Source organism: Rhinolophus sinicus, linkage group LG05, assembly GCF_036562045.2.
Source record: "Rhinolophus sinicus isolate RSC01 linkage group LG05, ASM3656204v1, whole genome shotgun sequence".
NCBI classification, from domain to species: domain Eukaryota; kingdom Metazoa; phylum Chordata; class Mammalia; order Chiroptera; family Rhinolophidae; genus Rhinolophus; species Rhinolophus sinicus.
In genome coordinates, this window is record NC_133755.1 from 97,479,162 (window position 1) to 97,496,483 (window position 17,322).

Sequence of the window (17,322 nt, forward strand, 5' to 3'; positions counted from 1 at the left end):
TATAAACAAAAATGCTGTAATTCTGTACATACCTAAATTCCCTTTACTTACTATAGTAGGAACATCTTTAAGCTACATTATATATTATTTAACATCATGACAGTATCACAATATCCCATTTGAAATGTGTATTTTATATACTAATCCTTTATTTATTTGTGGTCAGTTTTTTCCCAAATATTTTGCTCTCATAAAGAATGCAGATGTGAACACACTTGAGAATAATTTGTACACGTATACATATTCATGATTATCTCCTTAGAATAAATTTCTAAAAGTCACATGGCTATATCAAGGTATATACCTAGTGTTATGCCTTTTGATATAATTACCCAATTTTCTTACAGAATGACTGCATAAAATTCTACATTTACTAGCAGCACATTTTAGTGCCAGTTCCTCAGCCTTTCTACTACTTTATTTTCAGTCGTGGCCAATTTGATTGTTAAGAAAAAAAAAAAAAAACACTTCTGTTTTAATTTGCATTTCATTGATTTCTAATGAGGAGAAAGTAGGAGAAACCTCATAAGAACAAAAAGCAATCCCTCACTATGACACAGAATAAACTCAAGCCCTCTCCACATACATTCATATCGACTGGCCATTTGCATTAATTATTCTGATATGTCTATGCACATTCTTTGCCAGATTTTTAATTTGTTCTAAAAAAGTTCTTTATAAAAAACATTATATCTGTATCAAATAAGAATTTAGTGTATGATAACAGTAACATTTAAAATTCTCAGGGAAATGTTGCTGTATTAGTTTTTCATTGCCACTGTAATAAATTACCAAAAAAAAAAAAAAATAGTGTCTTAAAACAACACACACATTATCTCATAGTTCTAGAGATTAGAATTCCTAAATTGGTTTTACTGAGCTAAAATCAAGGTATCAGCAGGGCCGCTTCCTTCTGTAGGCTCTAAGAGGAAAATACATTTTCTTGCTTTTGTCATCTTCCAGTGACCCCCATATTCCTAGGCTGTGGCCTGTGGGCTGCCTCCATCTTCAAAGTGCATCGCTCCTCTCTCTCCTTCCTTCAACACATCATCCTCTGACTGACTTCTCCTGTATCCCCTCTGGTAAGGACCAATGTGAATACATTGGGTCTAACTAGATAATCCAGGATAATCTCCCCATTTCAAGGTCTTGAATCACAACTCCAAAGTCCCTTTTGCCAAATTAAGTAATCTTTTTGGGTCCCAGGAATTGGGACATGAACATATTGGAGGCCATTTTTTGAGCCTATCACAACTGCTTTGTTGAATATGCAGTGTTGAGAAAATTGACTAGCCATTTGGATAAATAAATAAATGAGAAAAAAATAGTTAAATGAGAGGAAAAGATATACTATATCAAAATTAATTCTGGATGGTTTCAAGTAGGGGTTGGCAAACTTTTTCTGTAAAGAGCCAGATAGGAAATAGTTTTGGGTTTGCAAGCCAGGTGGTTTCTGTTGCAACTATTTCACTCTGCCAAGTCCATATAAAGCAGCCATAGATAATACAATAGATAATAATACCTAAACAAATGATCATGACTATGCTTCAATAATTTTGTTTGCAAAAATGGGCAATGGGCTAGATTTGGCCCATGGGCCATAGTTTGCTGACCCAGGATTAAAAACATAAATGTGAAATTAAAAAAAGAGAAAGAGAAATAATAAAAGTACCAGGAAACAAATAGGTAAATTTTTATATAGTTTTTGTATAGGAAAAAGTTTTCTAAATGTAAAATCAAAGGCAGAAACCGTAAAGAAAAATATTTGTATATTTTCCATCATAGAGATCAGAAAATGTCATAAAAATATGGACAGTAAATAGAAAACTGGGAAAGAAACAGGCTCTTTGTACCCCATCAAGAATGTTACAAAAGGAGCCATAAACAATAAAGTCCCACTTGGGATACCAAAATAACCTAAAAAAAATGAAAATTGAGAAGACTGTTCCAGAAACCCGAAAAAAGTATCTTCTCTTTGTCTTTCTGCCACAAGTGAACACTAGCTGCATGTACACAAAATAGACGCCCACGTGAGTATTAAATCTAGGAAGACAATGAAATGAATATTAGTTATTTCCCCTTCTGGGCCCCATTCTCATCATCTATAAGATGAAAGTAATAATCCCAGTCTTTCCTACTTCACAGAGTTGTTGTGAATTAAATGAGAGGAAAGAATGGGAAGCAGCTTTGAAAATTATAAAGTGCCAAGATCTAAGTAAAATCCAATTTTAACAAATACTGACTATAATACCCAAGTCAATGATACTCTTTCTCTATGACCAGGCTGAAAGCAATACTATTAATAGCATTGCTTTGATGATATATGTGGAAGAATTCTCTTTGAAGGAAAAATCACAAACTCCTGCCTATGTAGCATTCCATTTATTTAACAAAGTTGATTTTTTTTTCAGTACTCAACATATAAAAAATGTAAAACCTAGACTATATTAACCATTTTATAAACTGAATGGAGGTTATTGAGATCCGGAGCATCGTCTGGAAGGGAGTAGAAAACAAGGCAGGAGGTATAAGTAGGGACCTACTTCAGATAGAGTGTTATAATTATCTTAGCAATCTTGGACTTTATCCAATGGGAAGCCACTGAAGAGTTTTGAGCAGAATAAGATGGACAAATCTGTGTTTTTAAAAGATTAGCTTGGCTCCAGGGTAAAGAATGAATTGAGGAGGAACAAAAGTAGCAACCAAAAGATAAAAGAAAACTTAAACAATAGTCCAAGCACAAGTTGATGGTATCATGAACTAAAGTGATAATAATGGAGGTGGAGAGAAGTAAGGGCTCATGTGTTATCCAAGAATTCAAATCAAGACTTGGTGATGGACACATTTCAGGGAACAATAGAGAAGGGAATATCAAAAAGGACAATCAGGTTTCTGGCTGACAGATTTACTGGAAAAAAATATACACCATTTCATCCTTAGAATAATAATGAGGCAGTTTCATCAAATCAAAATTATAGGCATATAATAATAACATGCCAATAACTAACATTTATTGAGTAGTTGCTCCACGCCTGTCATTGTGTGTTAAATTATTTACAGGTTTACGTTATTTAAACCACATTACAACTCCATAAGAAATGTTTTGGAATCAGCTCCATTTTATAGACGTGGAAACTGAAACACTGAGGAGTTGAGTTTTTCAAGGTCCATCAGCTAGTGAGCAATAGAAATCGTATTTGGACCTACGCAGCCAACTTCCTCTACTGCTCAACCAGAGGAAAATGAGTGAGTGCTCCATGACTGAGCAAGGGCAAACTCATCTGAGAAAACACAGAATGTGAGCCCAGAGCCTCCTGTTCTAGCAGGAGAAAGTAAACTATAGAAATCCTGAGAGAAAGAGATGAATCTTGGAGCCAGTTATTCCCCCTCGGGAAGCTTTGTGTCAATACAAGAGACTTGCTATCTTAATGGGTTATGTATCCAAGATATGATAGAGTCAGTTACAGAAAATAGGATTCACTTTAGAGACTGGGATGGTTCATTTTTATGTGTCAACTTCACTGGGTTACAGGGTACTCAGACATTGGCCAAACATTATTCTGGATATGTCTGTGAGGGTGTTTCTAGAAGAGATTAACATGTGAATCCATACATTGAGGAAAAAAGATTGCCCTTCCTAGTGTGGGTAGCCCTCATGCAATCCACTGAAGACCTGAGAAGTACAGAAACATGAGTAGGCGGGAACCCCTACCTGAACCACCTCCCTGGTCATAGCAGCAGACTCAGTGATGAGCTTCATTACTCAAACAGGGCCAAAGTTAATCCTGAGGCTTTTGGTCAAGCTTTTCATTTAGTTATTCACACAACAAATATTTCTTTTTTTTTCCATGATCAAGTGGGATTTATTCAAAAGATGCAAGAATGATTCAACATCTGTAAATCAATCAATGTGATAAACCACATTAACAAAATAAAGGACAAAAATTATATCTCAATAGATGCAGAAAAAACATTTGACAAACCTCAACGTGAATTATGATAAAAACTCTCAACAAATTGTTTTCAGTTTTTGGTCATTATTAATAAAGCTTCTATGAACATTCATGTACATGCCTTTGTATGAACATGTGCTTTCATTTCTCTTGGTTAAATACTTAGGAAAGCAATGACTGGGTAATGTGGCACATATGTTATTAACTTTTTAACTGCCCAACTGTTTTCCAAAGTAGTTGTACCATTTTACAGTCTCACCTATGTTTATTGCAGCAGTATACACAATAGCCAAGACCTGGCAACAACCAAAATTCCCATCAGTAGACGATTGGATTAAGAAACTGGTACATTTATACAATGGAGTATTCCGCAGCCATAAAGAAGAAAGAAATCTTACCATTTGCAACAACATGGATGGACCTAGAGGACATTATGTTAAGTGAAATAAATCAGACAGAGAAGACAAATACCATATGATCTCACTTATATGTGGAATCTAAAGAAGAGAATAAGTGAATGAACTAATCAGAAACAGTTTCAGAGACATAGAGGAAAAACTGAGGGTTGCTAGATGGGGGTCTGGGGATAAGGGGGAAGGTGAGGGGATTAGAAAGCAGCCAGTAACCACAAGATGGCCACGGGGTTACAAGAGTTAATTTGGGGAATGTAATTAATAATGTTGAAAAGATTTTGTTGGGTATCCAATGGACACTTGTCTCATTAGGGAGACCACCTCAGGGATGATGTAGATGACTGATCACACAACAAATATTTCTTAGAAGTCTGCTATGAGTCCAGGCATGGTTGAAGGAAACGGGGAAATTGAAAAAACAGGAAGATCCCCACCCTCATGATGTTTACATTCTACTGGAGGAGACACTAGAATATGTACAATAAATATGATAAATAAGCTGTATATAATATGTTAGTGTTAAAGGTTAAGGGGGATAAAATGAAGAAGGGATATAAAATGTTAATGGAGGGAATGTTGAAATTTGCTCAGGGATCAAATAGCCATTGGAAAAGAGTCACTCTTTCATCTGGAGCCTCAGGGACCCACTTCTGCCTCCATGAGACAAGAGCTTAATTGAAAATGAAGCCATTTCTTTCTGACTTCTTGCTGAACGCAAAAGAACAAACAAGACAAACAAAAACTCACAGACACGAACAATAGTTTAGTGGTTACCAAAGGGTAAGGGGCTTAAATGGGAGGTAGAAGAGGGTAAAGGGGGTCAAATATACGGTGCCAGAAATAGATTTGATTGTGAGTGGTGAACACACAATGCAACATACCGATGATATATTATAGAATCGTATACTTGAAATGTATACGATTTTTTTAACTAATGTCATCCCAATAAATTTAATAAAATTAAAGAAAAGAAAAGAGAAAAAGAAAAGAAAAGAAAAGAAAAGAAAAGAAAAGAAAAGAAAAGAAAAGAAAAGAAAAGAAAAGAAAAGAAAAGAAAAGAAAAGAAACCAAGTGAGGGGAAAGTAGAACCAGGAGTTGCAGAGAAACAAAGTCCTATTAACTTCATCGGAGAACCTGCACTCAGCTGTACCTAAAGTTTTTTCAGTTATAGGAGGCAATAAATGACCTTATTTCTTGTTTGAATTGGGTTTTCTGTCACTTGCAACCCAAAAAGACCTGATGAATACCAACACTTTCAAGTATATATAGAAACTTAAAGTATCTTACAATGTGTTTCTAAGTGTGGTTCCTGCTGTACTTGGATTATTGAATAGCTAGAACATTTCTAATTAGCAGCACACATTTACATATAAACACCCCAAATCTTAAAGACCTTAAAAACAGTATGTTCACTTTAACGTGTTTAAACAAGTTCCTTAAAGTGTGGTTTATACTCTTAATTTAAGGAACCCTTTCTTATAGATTGTTCCAAAATCACTCTTGTCCAGATTAAGCCACTACAAATTCTAAATTATTATATATCAGTTAAATAGCAATGAGATTTTACCAGATATGTTTCCTTCATTGTTCATAGAATAGAGGTATTTTAGACTTTTTTTTGAAGTATTATTAGACAGAATAGAGAGAATTTCCACCTTACTTTTTGTTGGTAGTGTTGGTTATATTTGGGGGACATGTAGTTAAGGACTGATTCTCATCTGCTCGGAACTGAGAACCATTCTTCCAGTCTCTGGCCATCTTACCCTGTTGCGGGGTCCAAGTACGCGAGAACCATGCTCACTAGTGTTAACTTGCTTGCTCAATTATGAATTGCCACAACGTACCAGCTGACCAGAAACCAACATTGTATTAAGACTACAGAACGCAATGAGTTGGTTTTGCATTTTCCCTATCCTTCTTCTTCCATTCCTTCCCTCAATTTGATCTGACTTCCTTCCCATCCCTAAATCAAGATAAAATCAAATAAGCACAGCAAAATACACACAAACAGAACAAACAAAAAATCAAAAGCTGTTCTTCCTTTCAACCCAATGTCTCTTTGGAGCACTGTGTAGCAAATTGTGAAACAGGACTTCTTCCCTGAAACCAACCAAGAGGACCCAAGCAGGGGACAAAGAGATGATAAGCACCCCACATTGTAAGCGAGCCATGAACAGGTGGGAAGGAGACATTTCCTTGGGGCTATTAAAAGAAGCCTAATCAACTCTGCCATCTGAATCATCCCAAGACAGATCCCACCTCAGGCTATATGAGCAACAGAGAGGAGATTCAAAGGGATTCTCAGAGATGGGGGTGAGTCATCAGCCTAGGTGACCTAGCCATGGCCTTTTCTTCTCCCTTCCCCTAGAGGGAGGTCTGAGGGTACTTCTTTCCTATTCCACAAAGAAAAAGGGCTTCAAAAGTACCAATCACAGAGTCACTTGCAAGAAGGGGAGATTGGCTTCTTTCTCCCATGTTGCATATCTGCATGTGCAAAATATTTGCCAGGCTTCCCATGCCTATATGAGCAGGGGAAAGGTGGTAGATGAGGGTAAATGGGGTCAAATATATGGTGATAGAAGGAGAACTGACTCTGGGTGGTGAGCACACAATGGGAGATAGAGACAATGTATTACTGAATTGTACAATTAAAACCCATGTAATTTTACTAACCATTGTCACCCCAATACATTTTAATTAAAAACAAAGAAAAGAAAGAGAAAGCAAGCCAGAGAAAGGGCTGGTGAGTAGAATATCTTTGGTGTGGAAAGATTTGTAAGTTTCCTCTGGATCAAGTGAATTCTGGGGAAGGCAGGTTGGCATCCTGGTACTCCACCCAATATGGACCCCAAGGTGGAAGCTAAGAGGATTACTAACCCAGGTGGAGCCTCCACACTGGGGAACAGTGGGAAGGTCCCCTATAGGGCTCCAATGATGTCACGCGGCACTCTTCAGAGAGAGAATCAACAGTCAGCCAGTATTATCCTAAGAGGAAGCAACACACAGCAGAGTATACAAATGCACAGTTCAATAAAAAGCTTGTTAACCTTCTTGCCTCACCTCTTTTACTTGTCCCAACACTGAGAGAATGTAAAATAAAAGGATGGGAGGAAGAGTGAAGGAGCAGGCCATGACCCTGCCACTCCAAGTGCCTCAGGCTGGAGCCTAATGGGAGGAAGGAAGGAAACCTTAAATGAGTAGAAGACTGAATTTTAAACTAGATGAATTAGGACTGGCCTTTTTAATATCTAACATCCACTAGGAAGCTATGGTGCCCAACGTATTATTAAAGGACAGGGCAAAAAGATCAGAATATGGATCAAGACAGTGATTAGAGAAAAATAAAGTCTGTTCTAAGTCAGATATCTACCTAGAAAGTTTGAGTCTTTCAAACATCCCTAAAAAATGTACCTCTTCCATTTGCATAGCCCTGTGACTGTTTCACACACCACACCAGCTCAAGTTTCCCATGATATTCCAGGAAATATTTTGAGGCAAAAAGTTTGAGGGGAAGGCAAAGAACCTCTTCAATACTGAGGAAATCCAAGATTCCTGGAAAGGAAAAAGAAAAACCATAGCACATACTAGAGAAATTAGATTCCATAAGACCCTGGGATAAATAGAGTTTGTAAGTTTTGGGTAATATTAGGAGGGGATGTCCAAACAGGGCAAAAGCTTTCAAATATATATATGTATATATGGGTTTCTTTTCTTCTTCTGCTACTTGATGGGACCTTTCTACATTCTGAGTTCTGTGCCAGAAATTTAATAGGCATTTTTGTTTGCCCGATTTCACAGACCTGTTTTATTCAGCCTACATGCAGCCTAAACGACAAGTGATTTCAACTTTACACGTTGAGTCTATACAACACTAAAATTGTACTAGCATATTTGAATATTTCTGCCTACAGATTTCAGTCACCTTGAGATTAAACTAGAACTCAAAAGTCTAAGATTTTAGTTTAACTAGCATAGAGGACACCTATAGTTTTGTCTGGCCATCTACACCCCTTTATTGGAATGGCTACCATCATTTCTTTTGGTAAAGAGCTCCCCCAAACAAACACCCATGCAAACACACAAACATATACAAGCCCATCACATCTCCACCCTGACCTCCATGGTCAAGGTAAAGCTGTACCTTCTCACTTCCTGGCCTTCTCTCCCTGGCCTTGAGGGTTGGCAAAGTGACTTGAACGGGACAATCACAGTGCCCTCTCTCCCTGGGCACTAAGTATAGTCCTAAGCCTGGTAGGTAAATCAAGCTGGACTTTGTGAGGTCTTCCTGGGTTATTTTTTGGAATTAATGATAGAACACAGAGCTCTGTTTTTTGGTGGTAGAAAATCAAAGTCCACGTGAAACCAGAAAATGCAGTGGCCATATGGAAGAAGCCATTAACGAGTAAGAACCAGTGTAGCCAACACATGCAGAGAGACCCAGAGGTAAGAGACTGTGTCCTGATGGCATTTGGAGCCCTGAAGGCAGTCATGCCCGAAGCCAGTTGCCTTCTTGCCCATCCTGAAGTTTGAGCAAGAGCTCACAAATCTTTTGTTCTGTCTAAGTTTGTTTGCACTGGGTTTCTGTCCCTTAAACATCAAATGATTTAAGGGTAGTAAAGCCACATATAAAAAGGCCATGCCACACCTATGGTTTATACTTCAATCCAAAAAAATGAGAGACAGAAGGAAAGGAAGTCTCATGGTCTAGAAGATACAGAGAATGAGCAGGGGCTAGAGATGTTATTGATGTAAAGGAAACTGGACTGAAATGATTGATCAGGTGACAAAAGAGCAGAAATCTGAACACATATTGTCAGATAGAGAGGAACTGTTATGAGATGAAAATGGGCTCTGGAAATTTTCATCCCACATCAAAGGAGAGACTATAGGAAATGTCCCCAAGCTCTCTCTTTCAGGGAAATATGGAATCCTACAAAGAGAGGCCCTGAATTCTTCATTGCATCTTACATACTGCAGTTAAAAGGATGAGACAGTAGAGTTATTTTTAATCATAATTTTAGCAATGGAACTCTTTCTTCTAATGAAATATTACATTGAACACAAATCTAGAATAGTGATAAAAGCAATAAATCAGTTACTTGAGCAATTTAAACTTTTGTTGTTTGACCCCCAAATGCTTCAATGTTTGTGGAACCCCTGAAGCTCCTGGAAACACTTGGATTTTGTGGAGCACAGTGTGGAAACCACTGACCAAGAACAGCCCCCCTACATGCATGACTACTCCATGTAAATGACACCGAGCTTCAAGACAGCCCGGTACCCATTAGCAACTACAATAATGGTGTCCATGTACAGTGCGTATAAAAAGCATGGAATTTGAATAGATACTTAGCACTTTTAGAAGGATGACAAGGCATTTTTTATTGAATTTGTAACTATTTTATTATAGTTGTTCAAGAGTTATGAGAATAAGGAATTTATATCGATAATATGAGTACACACTTGAGTATTGAGTAGCGCTACAATAAAAATAAAACTAGGGGCATGCAAGAATACGTTACTGGGGAGCATATACATTAATCCTGTTTATAAACAGTGAGCCAGAACATTCAAGTTCAGGAGACATGCCTCCAGGGGCACCTTGGGAAGAAGAGTGAGAAGGGGAATGAGGCAGTTGAAATAAGTGGATTTCTTTACCCCATTTTGGTATAGTGTAATTCTGCATAAGATTATGTTTGGAAAACAGAAGTGTGAGTACTACAGAGCTAGATTATGTCTAAGAATTTCAGCTTTAGTAACTAAAACCCATATATTTTCATTGACAATGGTAATTATTGGTGGCTGTGGAGCCTCTACCTTCCCCACTCTCCTTGACATCTCACTGTCTTTAGTGTGTGTTATGTGAGGTTTTATGGGTGTACATGTGTATTAGTCAGAGTTTCCCCAGAGAAACAGAACCAACAGGAGATACATACATATATACATATGTATATATATAGGTACATATAGATGATAGATAGATAGATAGATAGATAGATAGATAGATAGATAGATAGATAGATATGACAGAGAGAGACAGAGAGAGACGAAGATTTAATTGAGGAATTGGCTCACACTATTGTGGGGGTACAAGTATAAAATTTGCAGGATAGTCCAGCAGACTGAAAACCCAGGGAAAAGCCAATGCTGTAGTTCAAATCTCAAGTCTATCTAACAAGGCATATTTAAACGTGCTTCTTTAGACTCCATTTTTCATTTATTCCTACCAAATTATTCTGTTCATAACAATTACACTAGTGTTTTCCTGAAACATGCCCCCACATGCTAGCTTTTCTCAGAAACTTCCATTTATATGTCATGCCCGTATCTTGTAATTTCTTGAAAAGGACAAAGACAGAAGTCCATTCAAGGCCATGAGACAGCTTTTTCTCCTAAGAAACTGTCAGCCAAATTTCTCAGGGAGGAACTAGAAATGAAGTGAGAGACATTGATAAATTTCCCTGCTGAACAATCAATAAAAGCTCCACCATCCTGTTCAGACTCCCACTGTGGAAGCAAGGGCCGTAATTACATTGTCAAAAATGCAACTTGCTCAGGCTGACAGCGACCCCCTTGAAAAGTGACATGTGATTGGCACTCGATTTGGGGTGGTGAACCTGGATTGGCAGACAGAGTAGGGAAAGCAAAAGGCAAGAGTGAAATTTCCTTACTGACTACAAGCACCCAAACCCCAGGCTGCCCCTCTGGAGGGGTCCTGTGGCCCTTTAGTCCTATTAACAATCAAAGTGAGCAGCGGACAGAACTTACCATCTGAACTCCACCAGAAATTCAGAACAAGCCCTGCCCCAATCCACGCCCAAACCCAGAGACATGTGGGTGGGTGTTCACACAGAGGAGGGTATAGGACTGTGTGTGGGTGGGTGTGCATGCATTAGTTTTCTTACATTAAAAGAAAAACACGAAATGTGCTTTCAACTCCATCTTTCCTCATGACAGCTGAACAGCAAAGCCTGTTTGCTTAGCAATTGTAATCTATGATAAAAATCAGGCATAACAGAAGGGTTACAAGGGGCAGCGATGAAGAATGAGAAGGGAGGGAGAAAGTGGGGAAAGCTATATTACGGACGCGCAGACCCATTTGTGTGACTCTCTATGACCTGAGCTGGAGTTAAATTAGCATCCGTCAGTCAGTCCCCTTACTGTTGTATATTAGAAATAAAATGCCTACAAAAGGCTTCATTTGCTGGGCAGTGCTCTGCTTCTGGCTAACCTGGGATGCATGAAAATGATTTCCAAGAAGGTTTTATTACAACCATGCCTAGGAATGGAGGTTATTCACTGCTGGAAAGCAGCTGCACCACAAGCAATTAAAATCAAAAGGTGTTCACTGAGTTATGGGAACAGAACAGAAGATGTCTGGGAATGTTGCTACCTCATGATCTGCAAAGCTAAAATCTCTCTCTTGCAATGACAAAAAGAAGTAGACAAGAAAATTAATAAGGAGAAAAACCTCTAGGCAGAGCTGGTCTCATGTCAAATTTAGAAATAGAAACCCCTCCTCCTAAAAGAAAATGAGAACATTGGCACTGGGTACTCAGTGCTTCGGGAGGAAAACAGGATAGAATCAGAACAGCCATAAATAACACTGCTTGAGTGTTACCATGTACCAGCTACTTTGTGGTGGAGACTGTGTTTTCCTGGTTTTACAGAGATTCATTTGCCCAAAGTCATAGCTGATAAGCTGCAGAACTGCACTGAATTGTGATTCCTAAACTGTTAACAACTAAAAACAGCATTTCTCCAAGTGTAGTCCGTGGCTACCTGCATCAAATCACGAGGATCCCACTGAAATGCATATTCTTGGGTTTACGTCAGGCCCACCGAGTCAGACTCTGGGGGTGAGGCCCAGAAATCTGCATTGTTAAGTCTCCTTTAGAAGAGTGTCCTATGCACTAAAGTTGGTGAACCTCCTCACTACAGCCTCCTGGAAGCTGAGTGAACACTGGGTCATTAGGGACGTGCTGGGTGCAAAGCCGTGAATCAAGTTGCTCCCTGTTTTGCATACTTGACAGTAAAAGAAAATGAGTTTTTCCCTAAAGCCCCAATGTCACCACACTACCACCTCTGGCCCTGGGAGAAGGCCAGCAAAATTATGTAATGATTTTAGCCATGCGATACCGCCATGCCGGAGGGAAAATCAGTTTGAGACCTCAGGTGGTGAGGGAGTGAGGTGAAGAGGGACGATTGATGAGCCGCAGGCTGTGACTGGATTCTCTGCTAGAGACTGCAGGAAGGGAGTCCCTCTCACCCAGTGGCTAAGCTCTTTTCCATATAACATTACCTTCAAATGAGTGAGATGGAGCAGCACCGTGTCAGGGAGGAAAATTGCTTGATTTGGCCTGCGTTCAATGTGCAAGCTCTATGGTTGAGGAGAGAGCCTTGTCACTCCTGTATTGGCAGGGATTTGGAGTAATGCTGAAAACAGTTGTTGGTGACAACCTAACCTTGGGAATACAGGGAAAGAGAGGAGGAGGAGGAGGGAGAAGGAGAAAGAGAAGGAGGGGAGGGGTTTTGGGAGAGGAGAAAGAGGAGGTGGGGGAGAAGATGGAACTACGGCGAGCAGAGGTATCTGCCTCTCAATAGCTGGTAACATCACAGGGCAAAAGTAGCAACATTTTTTTTATTTATTTCAGAACTCTCAAAACATATTAAAAGCATGCACTTTGCTTCAATTGCCCCATATTGATTGTAATCAATGATATGTGGGATTTTCTTAACTTGATCTCTGTTAAGACAAACAAAAAGTCTTAGGAACATAGGGTGTATTTAAAATACAGGCACAAAAAAGTTTATTTATGAACATTTTCACCAATCCTTCTTGATTAGAATGTGAGAATGAGAAGGGATTGGAGTAAAAGAAGTAGGAGAGTTTTCATTCTTCTTCATTTGAATTTCCATTTCTAGCAAGAGTTTTGCCATCTGAATCATATAGGACAGTGACTCCCAAACCTGAGGATCCCTATTAAAGATTTAGGGTCCTTCAGATGGTCCATGGGCTGGCGGAAACATTGATCTGTGCCTTCTTGTGCTCCAGCTATGTTTTTGAGGGATAAACAACAAAACATTGGGTTGGTGGCCTCAGTAGCTGTGGGACTAAAGCAAACATTTGAAGACTGTGGCTGATGTGTGACTAGATAGAAGATTCCCATGGATCATGGGCTATAAGATTAATGTAACTGCTTGCTGATGAAGATAAGAGAAAAATAAGTCCTCCTTAGAAGTAAAATGTAAGAATATCGTTGGCATTTTGAATTTTTGTCCAGATAATTATGGGTTTTTTAAACCTTATAAAATTTACCTGCAATCCTAGCACTCTGGCTGGTCCACAGTCAACACTTAATACTTAACAAAAAGATCTCACTTCCTCTCAAAGGAAGCCAAAAAAAGGCAGAGTGCCTTTTAGAAGACAATGATTGAGACCCAGAGTTTACAATAGATACTTGATGGAACAAAATGGCAGACTCCTCAGCATTGCTACATGCCCATGTCTAGAATTATTATTCTTTGACAGGTAGTGGGATTTTATTTTGTTATGCCAATATAGAAATGCCAATGTAGAGAAGATCATGTTTTCTGAAGATTGAGCCACTACCTGAAACAGTATCTTTGATTTGCTTTGGCTAATGCTATGTAACCCAAAGTACGTAAGTATCCACTGAAATAAACTTATAGCTCATCATTTTATAATTACCTTTTCCAGGTGATGTTAAGGATGTTGCTGACACAGTTAGTAATTTCCTGAATCTCAAGGAAAATAAAAATATCCATTTTTCAAAGTGGGATTAGATAATCAGAAGACAAATAAAATTGAAGCAGAAATACATTGTAGCCTAATCCCTGTTTTCACCCAGAAATCCATAAACATCTGACCCATCTGAACCAGGAATCTAAAAGGAACTCCAACTGAACCCTGTTCACAGGAGGGGAATACAGCCCCAACAACAACAAAATGAAGATGTCTCTTTTTGGTTTGTGATGCCATCCGTGTATACAGCCATCAGTATATGCTACGTAATTGTATCAGTAGGCTTTTACTTCATTATGCTGCGATTATAAACACAAATCTCAGTGGCTTAAGACAACCAGTGTTTATTCCTCACTCACACACAGAAGAGTAGTAGGTCAACTGCAGCTGTGCCCCAGTTGTCATTATTTGGGTTCCCAAGCTGAGGGAACAGCCCCTATCTGGGACAGGGTATTGTCAAACAGAGAGAAAAAGGCCAAAGCATTGCAATGGCTCTTAAAACTTCTACTGGCCATGCAGTATATCATTTCCACTCACATTCCACTGACGAATGCAAGTTCATGACTAAGCCCACTCTCAGAGGGAAAGGGAAGTGTGGTCCACCCACAGCCAGGCACTAAAAGCCACCTGAAAGTGGGCAGAGGTGTATAATCCTCTTACAGGAAGGGGAGCAAATAATTGAGAACTATAGTGTACACAGTCACAGAAATCATAACAATTAATACTCCTTATTTAAGGAAATAGTGCCCACACTCTACTTAACATTGTTGCCTCAGCAACTAACAGCCAGAGATTTTTAAGTAGCTTTATCATTTTCCTCACTGCCTGCCCATTGGCTTGACATAGCCCTATCTCATCTCCTCTGGTCAGTTGCCCCACTCACCATGCACGGAAAGAGTTCCATTCCTCACAGCCAGGAACTTGACACCATAAGGAAAAAATGGGGTAGAGTAGGAACTCCCATAGAGTGTGATCTCAGCTTTGCCTTGGAAGGGCTTGTCCTCAGATCCAATCCAGAGCTCTCCACCGTTAGAAACAAGGATGGAGTGTGCCCTGAGCTTGATGGGTCCTGGATCCATGAAAATCAGCTTGCCTCCTAATGGCCAAAAAGAAGATTATCAGTCCCTGGGAAAATAAGTTTCACCTCCTTCTGACAGTTCCAGTATCTGATGAAATCCTCTTCATTTATATACTTCTCCTGGAATTTGGGGCTATTTTATCTTGCCCTCTCTTGTAGAAGTACAACAGAGTAGATCAAACACCCAGGAGCAGAAGCACTATATTATTAAGCCAGCTTAGGTTAGTTATTACTATTCACTGCTGCTTTATTTATATTTTTAATAACAATAACCTAAATATCCAGCAATTTAAGACTGGTTAAATAAGTCATGAGTTCACCATTTCTATTGTTTAGCAGCAAATAAAAGCAGCACATAAAAATTAAGTTTAAAAAAAAATTGGGAAACAAATGAACAGGAAATAGGAATAGAAGAAAATGTGCCAAAATTATGAGTATAAGAATTATGGTTAAAGGAAGTGTAATTACAGTTACCATCATGACATTTGTAGCATTTTAGCTGACCAACATCCATTATACTTTTCTTTTGATACTGGACTCTAATTTCCTTAAGGAATTGCTCTGCTCCATTGAATAGAGTTGAGTGGGACTGTCAGTCATGGTGTTCTATCCTACCAAAGCCTGAGTCATTTACCCAGACTTCAAAAGGAAATCTGGAGCAAAAGGGAAGAGAAAACTGGAAACGTTTAGATCTCAGTAATGCTTGTGCTGGTACCGTAATGAGCCTAAAAAGAGTTCCTGTTTCTGAGACACCCTTCCTTCCTGGCAAGGCCCTCCAAAATGCCCTAATTGTTATCATTTCTACATCTAATTTTCCACACTTTCCATCAATTCTGAAAGCTACCCAATACCTTGCCAATATATATCCTTTATTTGTTTTGTGTGTTTTTTGTGTGTGTGTGTGTGTTGTTTGCTGTGCTTCTTAATCCCCTTCCCCTTTTCTGTCTAAATTCCCATCCCCTCCCCTCTGGCAACCATCAGTTTGTTGTATCCATGACTTTGTTACATTTTGTTTGTTCATTTGTTTTGTTTGGTTTTTAAATTCCACATGTAAGTGAAATCATAGGTATTTCTCTTTTTTAACAGAAAGTTGGTTTCTTTTATTTGCAATCAAATAACTTTGATGGAGATACTATTAAAATTTTGCTCTAATATTCAAATTTTCTGTAGCATAGGAATATTATTTTATAATAAATTCATTTTACATTGTGATAATAAATATTTAAAATGTTAAAAATATATTTTCATTATTTTAATGCTTTTCTTTAAAGGGATTAGAAGATTTGTGTTTTATGCACAATCTTCTCAATATTACCAAAATAATTAAAGCATCCCATATAAATAATCACTTTAACCTGAATGAGCTATTAAATCTATCTAGGTCCTTTAAGTGGTATGCAAAAGCACTGGACTAGACTCTTCTATCCAATAACAAAGGGGTCAAAGGATTTCCAGTCAAGATGACAGTGTAGGTAAACACTGTGCTTGCATCCTCTCCCAACCACATCAAAATTACAACTAAACTACAAAACAACCATCATTGAGAATCACCTGAAGTCAAGCTGAACCAAAGGCCTACAACTAAGAACATACAGAAGAAGCCACAGTGAGACTGGTAGGAGGGACGGAGACACAGATAGGGCTGCCCCCACACCTGCATGTGTCAGTTAAAAATCAGGAGGGATATCACCACTGTGAAGGTCCCCCCACCCCCGGCACCAGGAGGAGCAAGAGGTCCCAGACCCACACCAGGCTCCCCAGCTCAGGGTTCAAGTGCCAGGGGGAGAAGTGCCCATAACCTCTGGTTGTGAAAACCAGTGGAGATTGGGGCTAAATGAGATGGAGGACGGCTGCAGTTCCAGGTGCTCCTCTTAAAGGGACCATGCACAGATTTACTCATTGATGGACTCACTTGCTCTAAGCTCCAGTGCTGCGGCAGCAGCTGGAAAGGTTCCAGGGATATATGAAGAGTAACTAAGTTCTCTGGCTTCAGACTGAGGGCTGGAAAGGCAGCTTTCTCCAGGACTGAGGCGCTATGGAGACCATGGTTTCTTTTTTGAGCCCTGCTTTTTCCTGGTGTGCAGACACAGGCTGTCACCATTCTGAGTTCCC

The 17,322-nt window shown here is 39.0% G+C and overlaps 1 protein-coding gene across 7 annotated transcripts in view; it reads right to left on the reverse strand.

Annotated features, from left to right (window-relative positions):
• Positions 1-17,322, reverse strand: part of PKHD1 (PKHD1 ciliary IPT domain containing fibrocystin/polyductin) — a 433,016-nt gene that overhangs the window by 268,972 nt on the left and 146,722 nt on the right. For 5 of the 7 annotated variants that reach the window (XM_074333064.1, XM_074333063.1, XM_074333065.1 and 2 more), the window contains 2 exons: positions 15,016-15,228; positions 7,778-7,918 (listed from right to left, as the gene is read on the reverse strand). In XM_074333064.1, the coding sequence (XP_074189165.1) occupies positions 7,778-7,918; positions 15,016-15,228 (354 nt within the window). The remainder of the gene's footprint in view (positions 1-7,777; positions 7,919-15,015; positions 15,229-17,322) is intronic. The other 2 variants (XM_019734773.2, XM_074333066.1) reach the window with 1 other exon arrangement.